General features: G+C 43.4%; 1 protein-coding gene across 1 annotated transcript in view; it reads right to left on the reverse strand.

Moving 5' to 3' along the window:
* The window catches only part of LOC126457433 (glutamate receptor ionotropic, kainate 2-like), a 234,632-nt gene that overhangs the window by 98,894 nt on the left and 110,878 nt on the right, over positions 1-24,860 (reverse strand). Inside the window, exon 9 of the mRNA XM_050093704.1 lies at positions 21,385-21,603. Coding sequence (XP_049949661.1) covers positions 21,385-21,603 — 219 coding nt within the window. The remainder of the gene's footprint in view (positions 1-21,384; positions 21,604-24,860) is intronic.

Below are 24,860 nucleotides of genomic sequence, written 5' to 3' on the forward strand. Positions count from 1 at the left end.
ATGTATCTCTACAGACAGAGTCCGTGACGCGATTACCAGGCGCCTTCAGGCAGACTACATTGCTACTCTTTCACTGCTAAAACACTGCCCTTGTGTCTGGTAGCAGGCTATACACAATCAAAGGTATTGCCGGTCTCCAAGGCAGTAGGACGTCTTCACGTGTTCCGTCTGCAAGGACACATTTTTAAAATTCTCAATGAAGGTGGGTGGGTGCCACGGACAGATTTGCCGAACTGGAGGTTGTAACGCCACTTCATTTGGACGAAAAATGAAGAATATAAAAATAGTACCCCAAAGCCCAAATGTCCCAAAAATCAAGTTGCAAATTTCATTAAAAAAAAAGTCCCTTTTTGGAATAATGTTGCTTGAATAGTAGCACGTAGATAGAAAAGAAATTTAGTACCAAATAGCTTAGTGTTTTGAAAAAGAAAGAAATAAAAAGATAGAATCCCATTAGTTTCAAAATAAAATCATAGAAGATAGCAAAGTACCGTAATTAGAAATCACGGAGTAGGACGAACGATCTCAAGGAATACTCCTTATGAGTACTCCTTGAGAATCGTGTGTAATACCTAAGAAAGACCCATGCATTGTTACCGTGTTAAGAGAGTTTGCCGGAGCAAGTCGTACCTCAGCATGTGCTCGTATACATGGGCGCGACGAGATTGTTTTTGGAACGCTAAAGATTTGTGATCTACTACTAAGCACTGAATTTGTAAGAAGTAAATCAGTAACTTCAAATAGGATATCACGTAGAATCCAGATAGTGAAAGATTCGAAACTGTCTTAAATTGAAGATTTTCAATAAAAGACTGGAAATTATCCAAAGTTAGAAACTGTTAATGATGGACCGATATAGAAACTAAACTTTGAAACCGAATTATGAGAAAAGAATTAACTTTCGTATAATCAGTTAATGGACCCTGGAACTTGCGTAATATTTTGGACTGAAGTATACGTCTTTAATTCCACCCAGATAGGAAAAGCTACTTCCTTACGGCAATGTTAGGATGTGAAAATAGTGCAATTAACCAGCATTCAGTGTTATTACTGCTTTAATAACTTCTGCCAATCCATTCAGTATTGTGTACTCAGTAAATAATTATTGCACGATGACATTGATTGTCCAAGGAACGCAGCGTGCATAAGTACTCTTTGCCGCATTAACTAATTATTACGAACTATTAGGCTCTAGTAAACTGAAAAACTTTAGTGGAGATATTGGTGTTGAAGCCATGATTAATACCGGAATAGGAACTGATATATCCCTACGTGTAGCTGTGTTTAAATTCGCCGGGGAGCACGTAATTGCTTGACTTGATCGAGACTCGGTGGGATTTCAGCGCAGCCCAAATAGATTTTTTATATACCGTCAATATATACAGCTTTACCGCTAGTTAGCCGGACTGCTACGTTATAAGGTCTTAGATGGATCCTATGCTCTTTTATTTAAGCATGAGCGAATGTCGTATCCACCCGCTATCACGCCACAGGAAGACACAAAGTAGGAGCGCTGCAAAAGCATACGTGGCATTAGCTGCTTCGTATAAATATCGTATTTCGTTGGATCGTTTTGAATGGTCCCTAGTGTGTCCAGGCTGTACACGGAGCAAAAATTGTCACGCATCGCTCCAAATGAGTGCGATCACGTTCGATACGGAAAGAGTCCCACAACGTCTTTAGAGAAGGGTTGAAACGTTCCAGGGTGTCAGCAGTGTCAAAGTTTGTGAAGCATGTCTTCCTGTTGCACATCTCACTGTGAACTGTAGTTTTCGACCACACAATTTGTGGAATACAACCCCCAAGAAAAGGGATGGCTTCACTGACGGCCTTTATGCAACATATTGAAGCGTTTTCGCGCCGATTCTGCACGGCAGTGTCTGGGTTCCCTCTGGCACTCACAAGGAAACTGCGTGATTTCAACGCTGAGTGTCGCGATTCTCACCTCCATCGCATTGCAAAATTGCAACAAATTCTCCCAAACTCTAAGAAAAAACCTCAAACTGTAGCAAATTGCCTCCGAATTGCAACAAAACACTCCATGTTTCAGAAAAATCCGATAAAAAATACTTTATGTGACACTGAATTTATAACAATGGGCACCTACATCTACATCTAAACTACATGGTTGCTCTGCAATTCATACTCAAGCGCCCGGCTGAGAGTTCATCGAACCGTTTTCATCCTACTTCTCTACCATTCCACTCTCGAACGGCGCGCGGGAAAAAGGAACACCTAAATCTTTCCGTTCGAACTCTGATTTCTCTTATTTTCTTATGAGGATCATTTATCTCTACGTAGGTGGGTGTCAACAAAATATTTTAGATTTCGGAAGAGAAAGTTGGTGATTGAAATTTCGTAAATAGATCTCGCCGCAAAGAAGACCGCCTTTGTTTTAGTGACTGCCACCCCCACTCGCGTATCATATCAGTGACACTCTCACCCCTATTTCGCTATAATACGAAACGAACTGCCCTTCTTTGCACTTTTTCGATGTCTTCCGTCAATCCTACCTGGCAAGGATCTCACACCGCGCTGCAATATTCTAGCAGAGGACGGACAAGTGTAATGTAGGCTGTCTCTTTAGTGGGTTTGTCACGTCTTGTAAGTGTTCTGCGAACAAAGCGCAGTCTTTGTATCGCCTTCCTCGCAATATTATCTATGCAGTCTTTCACATTTTAAGTTGCTCGTTACTGTAATTCCTAGGTATTTAGTCGAATTGACAGCCCTTAGATTTGTGAGATTCATCGTATACCCAAATTTTATCGGATTTCTTTTAATACTCATGCGGATGACCTCTCACTTTTCTTTGTTTATTGCCAATTGCCACTTTTCGCACCATACAGAAATTCTCTCTAGATCGTTTTGTTATTGGAATTGATCGTCTGATGATTTTAGTAGACGGTAAATTACAGCGTCATCTGCAAACAATTTAAGGGGGCTGCTCAGATTATCACCTAGATCATTTATGTAAATCAGGAACAGCAGAGGGCCTATGACACTACCATGCGAACACCAATATCACTTCTGTTCTACTCGATGATTTACCGTGTATCACTACGAACTGTGACCTCTCTGAGAGGAAATCACGAATCCAGTCACACAACTGAGACGATACTCCACATACACGCAATCTGATTAATAGTCGCTTGTGAGGAGCGGTATCAAAAGCCTTCTGGAAATCTAGAAATATGGAATCGATCTGAGATCTCTTGTCGACAGCACTCATTACTTCGTGCGAATAAAGAGCTAGTTGCGTTGCACAAGAACGATATTTTCTGAATCCGTATTGGTTATGTATTAATAAGTCATTTTCTTCAAGGTGATTCATAATGTTCGAGTACAGTATATGCTCCAAAATCCTACTGCAAATTGAGGTGCGTGATATGGGTCTGTAATTCAATGGGTTACTCCTATTTCCTTTCTTGAATATTGGTGTGCCTGTGCTACTTTCTGTTCTTTAGGAACAGACCTTTAGTCAAGTGAGCGGTTGTATATGATTGCTAAGAAAGGCTCTACTGTATCTGCGAACTCTGAAAGGAACCTGATGGGTATACCATCTGGACCGGAAGACTTGACTTTCTTAAGTGAAAAAAAATGGTTCAAATGGCTCTGAGCACTATGGGACTTAACATCTGTGGACATCAGTCCCCTAGAACTTAGAACTACTTAAACCTAACTAACCTAAGGACATCACACACATCCATGCCCGAGGCAGGATTCGAACCTGCGACCGTAGCAGTCGCGCGGTTCCGGGCTGCGCGCCTAGAACCGCTAGACCACCGCGGCCGGCTCTTAAGTGATTTTAGTTGTTTCGCAACAACTAAGATATCTACTTTTATGTCACTCATGCTGATAACTGTTCTGGTTTCGAATTCTGGAATATTTACTTCGTTTTCATTCGTGAAGGAATTACGGAAAACTGTATATAGTATCTCCGCTTTAGTGGCACCATCATCTGTAATATCTCCATCGCTATCGCGCAGTGACGGTATTGACTGTTTCTGCCACTGGTATACTTTACAAACGACCAGAATCTCTTAGGGTTTTCTACCACATTTTGAGACAATGTTTCATTGTGGAAACTATTAAAAGCATCTTGCATTGACGTCCGCACTAAATTTCGAGCTCCCGTGAAACTTAGTCTTGGAGATTTTGTGTTCTTCTGAATTTGGCATGCTTTTTTCGTTCCTTCTGCAACAGTGTTCTGATGTGTTTTGTGTACCATGGTGGATCAGTCCCGTCTCTTATTAACTTACACGGTATGAATCTATCTAGTGCTGTCGATATTGTATCGTTGAATTTGGGCCATATCTGGTCTACACTTACATAATTAGCTTGGAAGGAATGGAGACTCTCTCTTAGGAAGGCACCAAGAAAATTTTTGTCTACTGTTTTAAATAGATATATTTTGCGTTTATTTTCAGTGGTTTTGGTTGATATGGTATTAAGCCTCCCTACAATGACCTTGTGTTCACTATTCCGTGTATCCGTCATGACGCTATTAGATCAGGATTATTTGTGACTAAGAGATCAAGTGTGTTTTCCCAAACATTTACAATTCGTGTTGGCTCATGAACTAATTGTTCAAAATAATTCTCAGAGGATGCATTTAGTACAACATCGGAAGATGTCTTCTGTTTACCACCCGCTTTGAACATGTATTTTGGCCAACAAATCGAGGGTAGATTGAAGTGTCCACCAATGACAACCGTATGACTGGGGTACTTATTTGTAATGAGATTCATGTTTTCTTTGAACCGTTCAGCTATTATATCATCTGAGTCGGGGGGGTCGGTAGAAGGAGCCAGTTATTATTTTGGTACGGCTGTTGAGTATAACCTCTACCTATAGTAATTCGCAGGAACTATCTATTTATCTTCACTGCAAGATAAACTACTACCAACAGACACAAACACATTACCACCTATATTATTTAATCTATCCTTTCTGAACACTGTTTGCGACTCTGCAAGAATTTCAGCAGAATTTATCTCCCGCTTTAGCCAGCTTTCTGTTCCTGTACCGATTTTAGCTTCAGTGCTTTCTGTTAGCGCTTGAAGCTCTGATAGTTTCCCAACACAGCTACGACAATTTGTAAACTACAATACCGACTGTTCCTTGGTCGAGTCTAGTCGTTTCTTTGCCCTGTACCCTTTGAGAATGGAGCCTTTTTGACCTTTCCCGAGACTATCTAACCTAAAAAACCGCCCACTCCACGCCACACAGCCCCTGATACCCGTGTAGCCTCCTCCTGCGTGTAGTGGACACCTGACATATTTAGTGGAACCCGAAAGCCCACCACCCTATGGCACAAGTTGAGGAATCTGCAGTACACACGGTCGCAGATCTGTCTGAACCACTGATTGAGACCCTCCATTCGGCTCTGTACCAAAGGTCCGCAATCGGTCCTGTCGACGATCCTGCAGATGGTGAGCTCTGCCTTCATCTCGGTAGCAAGACTGGCAGTCTTCACCAACTCAGATGCCGCCGGAAACCAGAGACAAACTCTTCCGATCCATAGCGACACACGTCATTAGTGCCGACATGAGCCACCACCTGCAGTTGGCTGCAACCTGTACCCTTCATGGCATCCGGAAAGACCCTTTCCACATCTTGGATGATTCCCCCCGGTATGCACACGGAGTGCACATTGGCTTTTTTCCCGTCCTTAGCTGCCATATCCCTAAGGGGCTGCACAAGTCTCTTAAAACTGGAGCTCCCAATGACAAGCACTTGTCCGGCCACTGCCGCAACAGGCGAAGCCGCCCTTGTTGGCTCGGAAGTACACTACTGGCCATTAAAATTGCTACACCATGAAGGTGACGTGCTACAGACGCGAAATTTAACCGACAGGAAGAAGATTCTGTGATATGCAAATGATTAGCTTTTCAGAGCATTCACACAAGGATGGCGCCGGTGGCGACACCTACAACGTGCTGGCATGAGAAAAGTTTTCAATCGATTTCTCATACACAAACAGCAGCTGACCGGCGTTGTTGTGATGCGTCGTGCAAGGAGGAGAAATGCGTTCCATCATGTTTTCGACTTTGATAAAGGTCGGATTGTAGCGTATCGCGATTGCGGTTTATTGTATCGCGACATTGCTGCTCGCGTTGGTCGAGATCCAATGACTGTTAGCAGAATATGGAATCAGTGGGTTCAGGGGGGTGATACGTAACGCCGTGCTGGATACCAACGGCCTCGCATCACTAGTAGTCGAGATGACAGGTATCTTATGCGCATGGCCGTAGCGGATCGTGCAGCCACGTCTCGATCCCTGAGTCAACAGATGGGGACGTTTGCAAGACAACAACCATCTAGACGAAGAATTTGACTACGTTTGCAGCAGCATGGACTATCAGCTCGGAGACCATGGCTGTGGTTACTCTTGACGCTGCATCACAGACAGGAGCGCTTGCGATGGGGTACTCAGCAACGAACCTGGGTGCACGAATGGCAAAACGTCATTTTTTCTTATGAATCCAGGTTCTGTTTACAGCATCATGATGGTCGCATCCGTGTTTGGCGACATTGCGGTGAACGCACATTGGAAGCGTGCATTCGTCATCGCCATACTGGCGTATCACCCGGCGTGATGGTATGGGGTGCCATTGGTTACACGTCTCGATCACCTCTTGTTCGTATTGACGGCACTTTGAACAGTGGACGTTACATTTCAGATGTGTTCCGACCCGGGGCTCTACCCTTCCTTCGATCCCTGCGAAACCCTACATTTGAGCAGGATAATACACGACCGCATGTTGCAGGACCTGTACGGGCCTTTCTGGATACAGAAAATGTTCGATTGCTGCCCTGGCCAGCACATTCTCCAGATCTCTCACCAATTGAAAACGTCTGGTCAATGGTGGCCGAGCAACTGGCTCGTCACAATACGCCAGTCACTACTCTTGATGAACTATGGTATCGTGTTGAAGCTGCGTGGGCAGCTGTACCTGTACACGCCATCCAAGCTCTGTTCGACTGAATGCCCAGGCGTCTCAAGGTCGTTATTACGGCCAGAGGTGGTTGTTCTGGGGAGTGATTTCTCAGGATCGATGCACCCAAACTGCGTGAAAATGTAATCACATGTCAGTTCTAGTATAATATATTTGTCTAATGATATCCGCTTATCATCTGCATTACTTCTTGGTGTTTTAGTGGCCAGTAGTGTACTTTCAGCAGTGGGCAGTACCTCAGACCTGTTACGGAGGTGCAAGGGTACAGCCTTGCGACCAGCACCTCAGTATACATAAATTTTTTATAGATTTATGTATAGAAGTCTCAGAACTGACTATTGTCAGTATGTGTAACTCCAATGTGCCACTCTCTCACGCTGCTAGTGTTCCTGGATTACAAAACATTGTGTATGGAGGTCTATCCCAGACATTTGGAAATATTCAGAAATGAGATTATGTCTTACTTTCTTTCTGCAAAAAGACCTACACCTGGGAAATTCAAAATAATAGCACTGGGCAACAAAAAAATAATTTTTGAATGTTTCCAGCACTTCATGAGGCAATTCCTACTAATTTTGGGTTGAGAAAAACAAATATGACAGTGAAAAAGTTTTATTCGATGTAGTGTCAATGACATAAACAAGGTGTAACTGTTACATATTAACCGATTGAGAGAAAAGGATACATTTTAATTGCACACATTTAAGGAGATGGGACCTGGATAAACTGACTAAACCAGAGGTTGTACAGAGTTTCAGGGAGAGCATAAGGGAACAATTGACATGAATGGGGGAAATTAATACAGTAGAAGAAGACTGGGGAGCTCTGAGAGATGAAGTAGTGAAGGCAGCAGAGGATTAAGTAGGTAAAAAGACGAGAGCTAGTAGAAATCCTTGGGTAACAGAAGAAATATTGAATTTAATTGATGAAAGGAGAAAATATAAAAACGCAGTAAATGATGCAGGCAAAAGGGAATACAAACGTCTCAAAAATGAGATCGACAGGAAATGCAAAATGGCTAAGCAGGGATGGCTAGAGGACAAATGTAAGGATGTAGAGGCTTGTCTCACTAGGGGTAAGATAGATACTGCCTACAGGAAAATTAAAGAGACCTTTGGAGGGAAGAGAACCACTTGTATTATTATCAAGAGCTCAGATGGAAACCCAGTTCTAAGCAAAGAAGGGAAGGCAGAAAGGTGGAAGGAGTATATAGAGGGTGTATACAAGGGCGATGTGCTTGAGGACAATATTATGGAAATTGAAGAGGATGTAGATGAAGACGAAATGGGAGATACGATACTGCGTGAAGAGTTTGACAGAGCACTGAAAGACCTGAGTCGAAACAAGGCCCCGGGAGTAGACAACATTCCATTAGAACTACTGACAGCCTTGGGAGAGCCAGTCCTGACAAAACTCTACCATCTGGTGAGCAAGATGTATGAGACAGGCGAAATACCCTCAGACTTCATGAAGAATATAATAATTCCAATCCCAAAGAAAGCAGGTGTTGACAGATGTGAAAATTACCGTACTGTCAGTTTAATAAGTCACAGCTGCAAAATACTAACGCGAATTCCTTACAGACGAATGGAAAAACTGGTAGAAGCCGACCTCGGCGAAGGTCAGTTTGGATTCCGCAGAAATGTTGGAACACGTGAGTCAATACTGACCCTACGACTTATCTTAGAAAATAGGTTAAGGAAAGGCAAACCTACATTACTAGCATTTGTAGACTTAGAGAAAGCTTTTGACAATGTTGACTGGAATACTCTCTTTCAAATTCTAAAGGTGGCAGGAGTGAAATACAGGGAGCGAAAGGCTATTTACAATTTGTACAGAAACCAGATGGCAGTTATAAGAGTCGAGGGACATGAAAGGGAAGCAGTGGTTGGGAAGGGAGTGAGATAGGGTTGTAGCCTCTCTCCGATGTTATTCAATCTATATATTATGCAAGCAGTAAAGGTAACAAAAGAAAAATTCGGAGTAGGTATTAAAGTCTATGGAGAAGAAATAAAAAAACATTGAGGTTCGCCGATGACATTATAATTGTGTCAGAGACAGTAAAGGACTTGGAAGAGCAGTTGAACGGAGTGGACAGTATCTTGAAATGAGGATATAAGATGAAATCAACAAAAGCATAACGAGGATAATGGAATGTAGTCGAATTAAGTCGGGTGATGCTGAGGGAATTAGATTAGGAAATGAGACACTTAAAGTAGTAAAGGAGTTTTGCTATTTGGGGAGCAAAATAATTGATGATGGTCGAAGTAGAGAGGATATAAAATGTAGACTGGCAATGGCAAGGAAAGCGTTTCTGAGGAAGAGAAATTTGTTAACATCGAGTATAGATTTAAATGTCAGGAAGTCGTTTCTGAAAGTATTTGTATGGAGTGTAGCCATGTATGGAAGTGAAACATGGACGATAAATAGTTTGGAGAAGAAGAGAACAGAAGCTTTCGAAATGTGGTGCTACAGAAGAATGCTGAAGATTAGATGGGTAGATTACATAACTAATGAGGAGGTATTGAATAGAATTGGGGAGAAGAGGAGTTTGTGGCACAACTTGCAAGAAGAAGGGACCGGTTGGTAGGACACGTTCTGAGGCATCAAGGGATCACAAATTTAACATGGAGGGTAGCGTGGAGGGTAAAAATCGTAGAGGGAGACCAAGAGATGAATCTACTAAGCGGATTCAGAAGGATGTAGGTTGCAGTAAGTACTGGGAGATGAAGAAGCTTGCACACGATAGAGTAGCATGGAGAGCTGCATCAAACCAGTCTCAGGGCTGAAGACAACAACAACAACATGCTAACAACAATGAAAGTGCATTTGATTTTTGAAACTGGTAATTACATGCTAAGAGTTCTAAATTGATGGAAAAATTTTTCGCAGGTGGTCGTGTCTGTAGAGAATCATGTGGTGGCCTATTGACTTCGTCGTCTTTTACCTGGCCTCTTGTAATGGAGTTCCGCAGTATCCCTACACAAAGATCAACAGTAATCCGCAAGCATTATTTCGTTCCAACGGTCCTGATGTCTTTGTTCCGTAACAGAAATGTCCTGATGGAATCTCTCACCATGTTCATCACTAACAGCTCCAAAACTAGGAGGGAAAAAGTCTAGGTGGGAGTGGAGAAAATGGATCTTAAGGGACCTGTTGCATCCAAAGTTACGGTATTTTTGCAGGAGCACTGTCACCAAATGCTTGTAGTTGTCATCTCTCTTGTTGCCTAAAAACCCATGAACAACACCCTTGAAGGCTTCCCAAGCTTCCTTTTCTTTCCCCTCCAAAACTTGGGCAAATGCAGGATCCTTTACAAGTTCTCTTATTTGTGGTCCGACGAAAATGCCTTCCTTACCTATTGCATCACTTAATTTCGAAAATTTCTCTCTTATGTACTTAAAGGCCGGACCTTCTCGGTTCATAGCTTTGACAAAGTTTTTCATCAAACCCAGCTGGATATGCAGTGGTGGAAGAAGAACGGCTTTTGGGTCCACAAGAGGCTTGGCAACGACATTTTTGTCGCTAGGGTGAAGATTTCTTGCAGGCCAGTCTTCTTTAATATAATGCGATTCCCTATCTCTACTGTCCCACATACATAAGAAACAGCAATGCTTTGTGTAACCCAGTTTGCTTTCCTAAGAGTATGGCCATTACTTTTAGATCACCACAGATTTTCCATTTATGTTCATGATGTTTAATTGAGTCCAAGAGAGCTGTCATATTTGCATAGGTCTCCTTCATGTGAACAGCATGACCAACAGGAATAGATGAAAGAAGGTTCCCGTTGTGAAGTAACACAGCTTTCAAACTAAGCCTGGAGGAGTCTATGAATAGCCTCTATTCAGTTGGATCATGGTTCAAATTCAAAGATTTCATCAAGCCATTAATGTCGCAGCAAACAACAAGATTATTTTTCTTCTCAAAAAAGGGAATCAGTTCCATGTGACGTTTTCTGTACTTTGAGATTCTCACATCAGCTTGGAGAAGATTCATTGCTGTAGTCGGGATCCAAGAATTTCTGCATTTTCCTTTGACAGGCCAAGGTCTCTAATCAGATCACTCAATTCCGCTTGACTCAGTCTGTGCGGTTTATCACCTTTTCCCTCAAAATCAGGGTCATGGGATGTGGAAGGCTTGTTTGGTTCTTCTTGTTCCACACTGTCTTCATTTTCTACTTCAAAAACACAATTTTCGGGTGGATTAGGAACTGGTAAACAATCCGAATGTGGAACAGGTCGAATAGCAGATGGAAGATTCGGGTACTGAACTGTTCTTCTTTTCTTCATAGACAATCCTGCCTTTATAGGTGGAGTCAGGCAGAAATAGCAGTCATCTGTATGGTTCGTAGGCTCCCGCCAAATCATAGGCACAGCAAAAGCCATAGATCGCTTCTTCTTTTTCAGCCACTCTCGCAGTGTAACTGAACATGCGTTGCAAAATATATGTGGAGTCCAAGACTTATCCTGGTGCCCTACTTTCATACCGAAATAATACTGATAGGCAGTCTTTACAAGAGGCGTCAGAGTGCGTTTCTGTGAGGAAAATGTTATTTCACCACAAATGTTACAAAAGTTATTCACCATCTTTACACATTTTCATGGTATTTTTTCAAATTTTACACTAAAAAGGCATTCGCGAACCAGAAATTTTGTATTAATTTCAGTAGTAACTCTATGTAATTCACAGGTACAATAACAGTATCTATGTTTATGACTTACAAAGAGTTGAAGAGCATTTGTGTTTTGTTATTTGACAGGTGTGCCAACTCCAAAAAAAAAAAATTCTCCCAAATTTAAAATCTTCACTCTAAAAAATGATATGTCACTTTATCTTCAAAAGAAAAGCTAATCTGTCATTTTTAAGGTGGTTTTTGAATTCAGCAGATGGAAATACATGTAAATTTACTATTTTTAAGCCCGAAACGTTTGCATTGTGGCCCAATGTAGTCCACCCATCCACACACTCCATCACAATCAATCGACAGGCCTGAGCAAGCTCCAACTCGTCCACTCTGGGCTGCCTGGTTTCAACTTGGTAGCCCTTCTCACCATTCCAGATTGATGGGGACTATCATAACTAGTAAACGGCGAAAGTGGTGGGGACGGGCTGTGTGTACACCCTAGTGTACACCTAGTCATCAAAGTGATGTTTCTCTTCACAAAGAAGTTTCATCCGACCTCATGTAGTTCGATATCCTTCAAGTTGGAATAGTACCAGACATCGAGTTTGTCACTATAATTGAATTAGAAACTGTACAACATTGTAGAAATGTTCAGCGCAATCAGACAGAGTGGAGGTGCTTGTGATAAAATCTGTCATACATTAAAATACAGTCTACCAGGGGACACCAACATGTTCTCCAGCAGAGACATCAATACCAGAAGCAGCAGCAGCTGTTTGTTAAGGCTTCAATAGTAACAGCATTTAGTGGTAAAGTATTGAGAACACTGTATTATGAGACTACATGTGCATATGTTAAAAAGAAAAAAAAACAACGAGTTTCAAACATCTGAACTGTATATGATGATGTGTATACTAACATTATCACACACACACACTGATTTTAAGTCGGAAAAAACCCATAATTACTTGCTAAATATTTCCACGTGGTGAAATGTTGTAGTGAAAGAGGAATAATCTTGTGTTACGGAATTTGTGTATTGTGAGTAATAACATTAATTTTGTTTTATGAAAAGTTACAACACATATTTAATTTCCGACCATGCATATTACTATATTTTCATGGATTACCTTTATACAGAGTGGTCCATTGATAGTGACCGGGCCAAATATCTCACGAAATATGCATCAAACGAAAAAACTACAAAGAACGAAACCCGTCTAGCTTGAAGGGGGAAACCAGATGGCGCTATGGTTGGCCCGCTAGATGGCGCTGCCATAGGTCAAACGGATATCAACCGCGTTTTTTTAAAAATAGGAATCCCCATTTTTATTACATATTCGTGTAGTACGTAAAGAAATATGAATGTTTTAGTTGGACCAATTTTTTCGCTTTGTGATAGTGGCGCTGTAATAGTCACAAACGTATAAGTACGTGGTATCACGTAACATTCCGCCAGTGCGGACGGTATTGACTTCGTGATACGTTACCCGTGTTAAAACGGACTGTTTAACAATTGCGAAAACGTCGATATCGAGTTGTTGTACGACTATTGTGATCAAAATACCCAACGGGCGTGTGCTATGTATGCTGCTCGGTATCCTGGACGACATCATCCAAGTGTCCGAGCCGTTCCCCGGATAGTTACGTTATTTAAGGAAACTTTCTCTGCTTCGTGATGACTGGGTGTTGTGTGCTGTCCTTAGGTTAGTTAGGTTTAAGTAGTTCTAAGTTCTAGGGGACTGATGACCATAGATGTTAAGTCCCATAGTGCTCAGAGCCATTTAAGGAAACAGGAAGTGGTCAGCCAGATGTGAAACGTCAACCACGACCTGCAACAAATGATGATGCCCAAGTAAGTGTTTTAGCTGCAGTCGCAGCTAATCCGCACATCAGTAGCAGACAAATTGCGTGAGAATCTGGAATCTCATAAACGTCGGTGTTGAGAATGCTACATCAACATCGATTGCACCCATGCCATATTTCTACGCACCAGGAATTGCATGGCGACGACTTTAAACGTCGTGTACAGTTCTTCCACTGGGCACAAGAGAAATTACGGGACGATGACAGATATTTTGCACGCGTTCTATTTAGCGACGATGCGTCATTCACCAACAGCGGTAACGTAAACCGGCATAATATGCACTATTGGGCAACGAAAAATCCACGATGGCAGCGACAAGTGGAACATCAGCGACCTTCGCGGGTTAATGTACGGTGCGGCATTATGGGAGGACGGATAATTGGCCCCCATTTTATCGATGGAAATCTAAATGGTGCAAAGTATGCTGATTTCCTACGTAATGTTCTACCGATGTTACTACAAGATGTTTCACTGCATGACAGAATGGCGATGTACTTTCAACATGATGGACGTACGGGACATACCCCGCGTGCGGTTGAAGCGGTACTGAATAGGATATTTCGTGACAGGTGGATTGGTCGTCGAAGCACTATACCATGGCCCGCACGTTCACCGGATCTGACGTCCCCGGATTACTTTCTGTGGGGAAAGTTGAAAGATATTTGCCATCGTGATCCACCGACAACGATTGACAACATGCGTCAGCGCATTGTCAATGCATGTGCGAACATTGTGGAAGGCGAACTACTCGCTGTTGAGAGGAATGTTGTTACACGTATTGCCAAATGCATTGAGGTTGACGGACATCATTTTGAGCATATATTGCATTAATGTATAATTTACAGGTAATCACGCTGTAACAGCATGCGTTATCAGAAATGATAAGTTCACAAAGGTACATGTATCACATTGGAACAACCTAAATAAAACGTTCAAACTTACCTACGTTCTGTATTTTAATTTAAAAAAACCTACCTGTTAGCAACTGTTCGTCTAAAATTGTGAGCCATATGTTTGTGACTATTACAGCGCCATCTATCACAAAGCGAAAAAAGTTGTCCAACTAAAACATTCATATTCGTTTACGTACTACAAGAATATGTGATAAAAATGGGGGTTCCTATTTAAAAAGATTCAGTTGATATCCGTTTGACCTATGACAGCGCCATTAGAGGGGCAACCATAGCGCCATCTGGTTTCCCCCTTCAAGCTAGACAAGTTTCGTTCTTTGTCGTTTTTTTCGTTTGACGCTTATTTCGCGACATATTTGGCCCAGTCAAGATCACTGGACCACCATATATATATATATATATACACTCCTGGAAATGGAAAAAAGAACACATTGACACCGGTGTGTCAGACCCACCATACTTGCTCCGGACACTGCGAGAGGGCTGTACAACCAATGATCACACGCACGGCACAGCGGACACACCAGGAACCGCGGTGTTGGCCATCGAATGGCGCTAGCTGCGCAGCATTTGTGCACCGCCGCCGTCAGTGTCAGCCAGTTTGCCGTGGCATACGGAGCTCCATCGCAGTCTTTAACACTGGTAGCATGCCGCGACAGCGTGGATGTGAACCGTATGTGCAGTTGACGGACTTTGAGCGAGGGCGTATAGTGGGCATGCGGGAGGCCGGGTGGACGTACCGCCGAATTGCTCAACACGTGGGGCGTGAGGTCTCCACAGTACATCGATGTTGTCGCCAGTGGTCGGCGGAAGGTGCACGTGCCCGTCGACCTGGGACTGGACCGCAGCGACGCACGGATGCACGCCAAGACCGTAGGATCCTACGCAGTGCCGTAGGGGACCGCACCGCCACTTCCCAGCAAATTAGGGACACTGTTGCTCCTGGGGTATCGGCGAGGACCATTCGCAACCGTCTCCATGAAGCTGGGCTACGGTCCCGCACACCGTTAGGCCGTCTTCCGCTCACGCCCCAACATCGTGCAGCCCGCCTCCAGTGGTGTCGCGACAGGCGTGAATGGAGGGACGAATGGAGACGTGTCGTCTTCAGCGATGAGAGTCGCTTCTGCCTTGGTGCCAATGATGGTCGTATGCGTGTTTGGCGCCGTGCAGGTGAGCGCCACAATCAGGACTGCATACGACCGAGGCACACAGGGCCAACACCCGGCATCATGGTGTGGGGAGCGATCTCCTACACTGGCCGTACACCACTGGTGATCGTCGAGGGGACACTGAATAGTGCACGGTACATCCAAACCGTCATCGAACCCATCGTTCTACCATTCCTAGACCGGCAAGGGAACTTGCTGTTCCAACAGGACAATGCACGTCCGCATGTATCCCGTGCCACCCAACGTGCTCTAGAAGGTGTAAGTCAACTACCCTGGCCAGCAAGATCTCCGGATCTGTCCCCCATTGAGCATGTTTGGAACTGGATGAAGCGTCGTCTCACGCGGTCTGCACGTCCAGCACGAACGCTGGTCCAACTGAGGCGCCAGGTGGAAATGGCATGGCAAGCCGTTCCACAGGACTACATCCAGCATCTCTACGGTCGTCTCCATGGGAGAATAGCAGCCTGCATTGCTGCGAAAGGTGGATGGATATACACTGTACTAGTGCCGACATTGTGCATGCTCTTTTGCCTGTGTCTATGTGCCTGTGGTTCTGTCAGTGTGATCATGTGATGTATCTGACCCCAGGAATGTGTCAATAAAGTTTCCCCTTCCTGGGACAATGAATTCACGGTGTTCTTATTTCAATTTCCAGGAGTGTATATAGAAGATTATTAAGGAAAATACACTGTTTGTTCTCTACCAAAATCTTTGATTTGCTAACTATATGCCTATCAGTAGTTAGTGCCTTCAGTACCCCCCCGCCCCTTCGTTTTTCTTCTCCTTCCCCCCTCATTCTTTTCCCATCATCTGTCCAGTTTCCCCCCACCTACGCTTGGGTGTGGTCTGTCGTATTTCCCAACTTTTTAGTGCAGTGTTCAAGGGAATGTTCCGTCTTGTTCGTCTTTCCAAAGTGTTGCGAACAGGAACCATGCTGTCGCTGGGTGTGAATTTTATATCTTTTGCGAACAGAAACCAGACTGTCGCCGTGATTTTTGAATTATCTGTCTATTATTTTACCTGTCTGCTTTATATGTATTTTATTAGCATCATCATCCCTGTGTTCTATGTTTTAAGTTCCACGATTTTTTTTCGCCATGTTACCATTTACGTCTCCGATTTTATCGCCTGTTTTTGTCCTTTATTATCTACATATTTTTAAAACAATGTATGTATGCTGAAGAGCGGCGTACTAAGCTACTGTCAGCCCGCCCCCTTCGGGGGGAATCGAAACTCAATAAAGGAAAAAAAAGAAAGTGCCTTCAGTACTTAGAATCTGTATTGGCTCTCACTGTCTTGCAGTAGTTCGAGTGACGAAGATTTTTGTGAGGTAAGTGATTCATGAAGCGTATAGGTTATTGTTAGGCAGGGCTTTTCTTTTGTAGGGATTATTAAAAGTAAGATTGTGTGGCGCTAAAATATTGTGTGTCAATTTAGAAATGATCAAAATAAATAAAGAGAAAACAATCTCAGTACTCTGGAGTTTGAAAATCAAGTAACGTAGAAGTTTTTCCAGCACAGTCATTCTTTACATTCAAAGGGGACATTTCATCAGTACCGCCGTCCGGTAGGTTGCCTACACTTCCTACGCACCACCAAATGGATCGTCAGGCACACGTGTCCCATGGAGCAGTAGTGGAACAGCCTATGTGATGAATTCTGGGCAATTATACAAACACCGTTTCACTTAAAATACGGCCGGTTTTTGAGAGTAACAGGTCATATTTATTTAAGCGAATTGGCATTATTTGAAACTTTGATTGACTGAGATGTACGGTGTCCATTTATTCAGTGGGTGTGCTGAAAAGTAATGTCTCCGAATGTTTTGATTCTGTTCTCAGTATTGATTACTATATGTAAAGTATGTTACTCCGTTGACTTACCGCTTCGCAGATGCAAACTGCAATCCTATGCCGCTAGAGTGCTCCGAATTGTCACATGTAACATGGCAGTGTGTAATGGAACTATGTCGCTGCTCGAGAAGCAGCATGCTGTAATCGAGTTTCGAATTCGAAGGGTTCATCCACACATGGAGCACTCTCTCCTTCAGCTGACAATGTCAAACCACACACGAGCGCTGTAGCATCTGCAACAACCCGACGCTTTGACTTCACTGTTATCGATCATTACGCATGCAGTACCGATTGGTCGCATCTTATTTTCATCTGTTTCCTAAAATTAAGGAACATCTACTAGGTATAGCCGTACCGTAGGTGCAACCACAACGGAGGGGTATCTGTTGAGAGGCCAGACAAACGTATGGTCCCTGAAGAGGGGCAGCAGCCTTTTCGGTAGTTGCAGGGGCAACAGTCTGCATGATTGACTGATCTGGCCTTGTAACATTAACCAAAACGGCCTTGCTGTGCTGGTACTGCGAACGGCTGAAAGCAAGGGGAAACTACAGCCGTAATTTTTCCCGATGGCATGCAGCTTTACAGTATGGTTAATGATGATGGCGTCCTCTTGGGTGAAATATTCCGGAGGTAAAATAGTCCCCCATTCGGATCTCCGGGCGGGGACTACTCAAGAGGACGTCGTTATCAGGAGAAAGAAAACTGGAGTTCTACGGATCGGAGCGTGGAATGTCAGATACCTTAATCGGGCAGGTAGGTAAGAAAATTTAAAAAGGGAAATGGATAGGTTAAAGTTAGATATAGTGGGAATTAGTGAAGTTCGGTAGCAGGAGGAACAAGACTTTTGGTCAGGTGAATACAGGGTTATAAGTACAAAATCAACTAGGGGTAATGCAGGAGTAGGTTTAATAATGAATAAAAAAATAAAAGTTCGGGTAAGCTACTACAAACAACATAGTGAACGCATTATTGTGGCCAAGAAGCCCACGCCTACAACAGTAGTACAAGTTTATATGCCAACTAGCTCTGCAGATGACGAAAAAATTGATGAAATGTATGATGAGATAAAAGAAATTATTCAGGTAATGAAGGGAGACGAAAATTTAATAGTCATGGGCGACTGGAATTCGACAGTAGAAAAAGGGAGAGAAGGAAACATAGTAGGTGAATATGGATTGGGGCTAAGAAATGAAAGAGGAAGCCGCCTGGTAGAATTTTGCGCAGAGCATAACTTAATCATAGCTAACACTTGGTTCAAGAATCATGAAAGAATGTTGTATACATGGAAGAACCCTGGAGATACTAAAAGATATCAGACAGATTATATAATGGTAAGACAGAGATTTAGGAACCAGGTTTTAAATTGTAAGACATTTCCAGGGGCAGATGTGGACTCTGACCACAATCTATTGGTTACGAACTGTAGATTAAAACTGAAGAAAGTGGAAAAAGGTGGGAATTTGAGGAGATGGGACCTGGATAAACTGAAGGAACCAGAGGTTGTAGAGAGTTTCAGGAAGAGCATAAAGGAACAATTGACAAGAATGGGGGAAAGAAATACAGTAGAAGAAGAATGGATAGCTTTGAGGGATGAAGTGGTGAAGGCAGCAGAGGATGAAGTAGGTAAAAAGCCGAGGGCTAGTAGAAATCCTTGGGTGACAAGAAATACTGAATTTAATTGATGAAAGGAGAAAATACAAAAATCCAGTAAAAGAAGCAGGCAAAAAGGAATACAAACGTCTCAAAAATGAGATCGACAGGAAGTGCAAAATGGCTAAGTAGGCAAGGCTAGAGGACAAATGTAAGGATGTAGAGGCTTACCTCACTAGGAGAAAGATAGATACTGCCTACAGGAAAATTAAAGAGACCTTTGGAGAAAAGAGAACCACTTGTATGAATATCAAGGGCTCAGATGGCAACCCAGTTCTAAGCAAAGAAGGGAAATCAGAAAGGTGGAAAGAGTATATAGAGGGACTATACAAGGCGATGTTCTTGAGGACAGTATTATGGAAATGGAAGAGGATGTAGATGAAGATGAAATGGGAGATATGATACTGCGTGAAGAATTTGATAGAGCACTGAAAGACCTGAGTCGAAACAAGGCCCCGGGAGTAGACAACATTCCATTAGAACTACTGACAGTCTTGGGAGAGCCAGTCCTGACAAAACTCTACCATCTGGTGAGCAAAATGTATGAGACAGGCGAAATACCCTCAGACTTCAGCAAGAATATAATACTCGTAATTCCAATCACAAAGAAAGCAGGCGTTGACAGATGTGAAAATTACCGAACTGTCAGTTTAATAAGTCACGGCTGCAAAATACTTACGCGAATTCTGTACAGACGAATGGGAAAACTGGTAGAAGCCGACCTCGGGGAAGATCAGTTTGGATTACGTAGAAATATGGGAACACGTGAGGAAATACTGACCCTATGGCTTATCTTAGAAGCTAGATTAAGGAAAAGCAAACCTACGTTTCTAGCATTTGTAGACTTAGAGAAAGCTTTTGACAATGTTGACTGGAATACTCTCTTTCAAATTCTGAAGGTGGCAGGCGTAAAATACAGGGAGCGAAAGGCTATTTACAATTTGTACAGAAACCAGATTGCAGTTATAAGAGTCGAGGGGCATGAAAGGGAAGCAGTGGTTGGGAAGGGAGTGAGACAGGGTTGTAGCCTCTCCCCGATGTTATTCAATCTGTATATTGAGCAAGGAGTAAAGGAAACAAAATAAAAATTCGGAGTTGGTATTAAAATTCATGGATAAGAAATAAAAATTTTAAGGATCGCCGATGACATTGTAATTGTGTCAGAGACAGCAAAGGACTTGGAAGAGCAGTTGAACGGAATGGAGAGTGTCTTGAAGGGAGGATATAAGATGAACATCAAAAAAAGCAAAACGAGGATAATGGAATGTAGTCGAATTAAGTCGGGTGATGCTGAGGGAATTAGATTAGGAAATGAGACACTTAAAGTAGTAAAGGAGTTTTGCTATTTGGGGAGCAAAATAACTGATGATGGTCGAAGTAGAGAGGATATAAAATGTAGACTGCAATGTCAAGGAAAGCGTTTCTGAATAAGAGAAGTTTGTTAACATCGAGTATAGATTTAAATGTCAGGAAGTCGTTTCTGAAAGTATTTGTATGGAGTGTAGCCATGTATGGAAGTGAAACATGGACGATAAATAGTTTGGACAAGAAGAGAATAGAAGCCTTTGAAATGTGGTGCTACAGAAGAATGCTGAAGATTAGATGGGTAGATCACGTAACTAATGAGGAAGTATTGAACAGGATTGGGGAGAAGAGGAGTTTGTGGCTCAACTTGACAAGAAGAAGGGACCGGTTGGTACGACATGTTCTGAGGCATAAATGGATCACCAATTTGGTATTGGAGGGCAGCGTGGAGAGTAAAAATCGTAGAGGGAGACCAAGAGATGAATACACTAAACAGATTCAGAAAGATGTAGGCTGCAGTACGTATTGGGAGATGAAGAGGCTTGCACAGGATGGAGTGGCATCGAGAGCTGCATCAAACCAGTCTCAGGACTGAAGACCACAACACCAACAACAACTAGGTATTCGCTCTGATACTGATGAAGTGGTGCAAGGAGGCGAGATTGTGGCTCTATCAACAAAGTAAAACATTCTACAGTGACGGTATCAAAAAACTGGTCTCTCTTAGGACCAACTTTTTCATAGCCAGTGTGACTAAGTTGAGAAACAAATATATAGACATGAAGAATAAAGATGTTTTATTTAAATAGCTTTCAGAGTTTTCACAAAAAACTCGGAGGCATCTGTCATGAACAAATAATAGTTTTTAACAGTCCTTTAAAGTACTTGGAAGGTTATTTAAATAGGCCAATAACACGAGTGCAGTCTACGTCAAAGTTTATAGGGCTCCAAAATTGGTATTACGTCAATGTAAGTTTAGTTTCGTATGTTTGGGACAGGCGAAGATTAGACTCAGTCCATCTGAAATCATCAAGTAGATTACTTACTATTCTGGACGAAACGATGAGGTGGCGACCTTGGAGAATGCTCTGCTTCTCCTCCAGCGTCTCGGTCTCAGTCTTGCTGCTGACGAAGCCTTCCTCCGGTGTCCATTTGGCTACGGGTCTGAAGCCCGCCGCAGACAGTTCCAGCACTTCCAGCGAGAATCCCACGCGACGTCCTTCCGCGTCGAACATGATGTTGCCAGACAGGCCCTCGTGCCGCATCTGCGACCAGACACGCACAAGTGAAAACACCAAAGTGCATGGTCAGTGAACTGTATATGCAATAGGCGGTCAAGGTGATGTACTTACTGTACCACAGAAACTTATGTAGGGAAGACAATGAGGTTGTAGAAAGAGTATATACTGCCTAGAATGTAACTTTATCATGCCTACCTACAAAAATTCGTACAAAATAATGTTGGCACTACTGTACATCAATGATGTGCAGCCGGCTGGAGCACCAGGTTTTAACTACGCCACTGTTCCTGATATCGTCATGACTGAAGCAAGAACAGACCACGAAAATCCAAGAAAAAAAAATGTTATTAGAAAAATGGAACTGAAATTCAGAGTTAATTGTAAGTAGTTGCCGAACACTATGATTCTCGATAATCATGGTTGACCTACCGCAAGAGAAGAGCAAGAGGATACAATGAACATCTAATTGAACCTGTTTCATAATTAGAGAAACGAGAACACTGTCAAGTCAACGTATGTAATATTGCTATGATAAGCAAATGCTTCAATACTAAGAGCAGAGTTCTACATTTGGGGAGGAGATGTTTAGGACACGAAACGTAGGAGGGCAGATCAAGTGAAAACCTTAAAAGTATAATAAAAAATCAATATTTCACGTCATTATTCTTTAAGTTGGCAGTACTTTTACCAATGATGTAAGAAATGTCCTACACGTGTTGGCATACTACGGACAAGCGAAACCCGGTCACAATACTCGTTCAAAAGGCTGCCATGCTTGCGACGTGCACCAAGGAAGAACAACGGCCTGTAAAACGCTTTCTGAGCAGTGCATGGTGTGAAACCTATTCAAATGCACCGGCGAATGAAGGTGCAGCCTAATGATGTATATTTGTCACTGCAGAAAGTGTATGAGTGTTGTAGAACGTTCGGAAATGGAAAAATGTGTGGTAAGTTCTATGGAACCATACTGCTGAGGTCATCGGTCGCTATGCTTACACACTACTTAATCTAACTTAAACTAACTTACTCTAAGGACAACACACAGCCATTCCCGAGGGAGGACTCGAACATCCGACGAGTTGAGCAGCGCGAACCGTGTCAAGGCGCTTCAGTCCGCACGGCTACCCCGCGCGGCTGTTCGGAAATGGCGTGACTTCAGTGACGGAGCTCAGCGCCCGGGTCAGCTGCACCGCATTGTGGCATCAGAGTCTGCTGCAGCAACTGAAGCCATTGTGATGGAAAATCGTCGCAGAACTAAACATTAGTTACGGCTCAGCACACTTCAACATTCGTGAAGTGCTTAAGTTTCATGAAGTGTCTACAACATAAATGCCATAGCAGCTCTCTGCAGAACTCAAAGAGCGATGCGTTGACGTTTGTGAAGTACATCTGTGGCGTCGTTAGAGGAGACGAAACCTTTGTACACTGGGACCAACCCGAAACAAAGAGAGCAAGCACGTCATCAAAACCCAAGAAAAGTTTATTGAAATTATTGCAACCAGTCCCCTTTCGTTTTGTTCAATTTTTTCCTTACTTCATAACCGGTTTCCAACCGCCTAGCGATTCATCATGTACTTATTAATTTTCTGGAGCAGTGTGGGAGCCGTGTAGCTGTGGTAAGACGTTTTTTTTCCTTTATTGCTATTTTTATACCTGTACAATCAGGCAGGCTGGCAGCGGCATGCTACGCCGCTCTTCAGCCTTAGCGTTGACAATGATAGAACACAGAAAGAAGATCCAGAATATACATAGTGATGGGCAAAAAATAGTGGACACAGAAATACAAAAAAACACGGAGCCGTTCACACTCGTCGATAATGACACTGAAAACATGTTGACACAGCGCACATAACACTGATGAATTCGACGGCACGGGTGAACGCATGAGCGTGACGGCGGACACTAAAAAAAAACAAAACGACGGCACACACACGCGAAACTGATGGCGATGATCTCTGGCGCGCGAATGTCCACGTAGCGTGTACGGGGACCTGCCAAGAGGGGAAGAAGGGGGAGTGGGAGGGAGAGGGGATGCCAATGGCGGAGGAGATGGTAGTAGGAACGGAGGAGGGGCTGGAGGGGGAGTCCGGGGGAGGAGTGGGGAGAAAGGGAGGAGGGAGGGAAGGGGGAGAGAAGGGAGAGAGGGTGCCCATAGGAACAAACACAGGAAGAGGGAGGGAGGATAAAAGTTGGTTGGAAGGGTAGATGGAGGGGAGGAGGGCATCATCAGGAAGGGGGAGCTGGCGGAAGCCACCTAGGGAGAGGGTGTGGAGAGATGGAGAGGAGGTGGGACATGGAAGTACAGGCGCGGCAGTGGATGGGGATGGGAGAGGATGGGAGACACCAGTGGGTGAGGAGGATCGAGTTTGCTGGAGGTGTAGAGGATCCGTATCTGTTCGAGGAAAAGGAGGAGGTGGGGGAAGGGAATTAGGTCATACAGGATCCGCGTGGGGGAGGGGAGACGGATGCGATAGATGAGGCGAAGAGCATGGCATTCCAGGATGTGAAGGGATTTGTAAAAGGTAGGGGGAGCGGATATCCAGGCAGTGTGGGCGTAGCAAAGGATAGGGCGAATGAGGGATTTATAGGTATGGAGGATGGTAGAGAGGTCCAGACCCCAAGTTCGGCTGGAGAGGAGTTTGTGGAGATAGAGGCGGGAGTGTGCCTTGGCTTGGATCGTCCAGAGGTGGGGGGCCCAAGAGAGGCGACGGTCAAGGGTGACACCAAGGTACTTAAGAGTGGGGGTGAGGGCGATAGGACGGCCATAGATGGTGATGTAGAAATCGATTTGCCTACTATCATCGCCTGGGATTTGGCAGGATTGTGGTAAGACGGATAAACGAAACATTTAAGGGCTGACTGTGGCGAGAGTTATTCACGTTATGAGATCGATTTTATTGCTTTAGTTACAGTGACTAGTATCAGTTGGTTTGATGTTGGTATACACGGTACTCTGGAAAACAGCCAACCAACTGATACTAATCACTGTAAATAAAGTAACAATATCGATCTCGTAATGTGAATAATTCTCGCCACATTGAGTGCTTACATGTTTCGCTTGTACCTGTTGCCATAGCTCCACGACTCTCACACTGCTGCAGACAATTAATAAATATGTACCATCGGATTATGAATCACTAGGCAGTTCGAAAGCGGTAAATGAATACAAAAATTGAAAAACAAAAGAAAAGGGGACTGGTTCCAGTAATTTCAAGAAGCCTTTATTCATCACAGTCGTAGTGTTCCTCAGCCATAGTGGATAAAAGTTTAAAACTCGAAAA

This window comes from Schistocerca serialis, chromosome 2 (genome assembly GCF_023864345.2).
Source record: "Schistocerca serialis cubense isolate TAMUIC-IGC-003099 chromosome 2, iqSchSeri2.2, whole genome shotgun sequence".
Classification (NCBI taxonomy): domain Eukaryota; kingdom Metazoa; phylum Arthropoda; class Insecta; order Orthoptera; family Acrididae; genus Schistocerca; species Schistocerca serialis.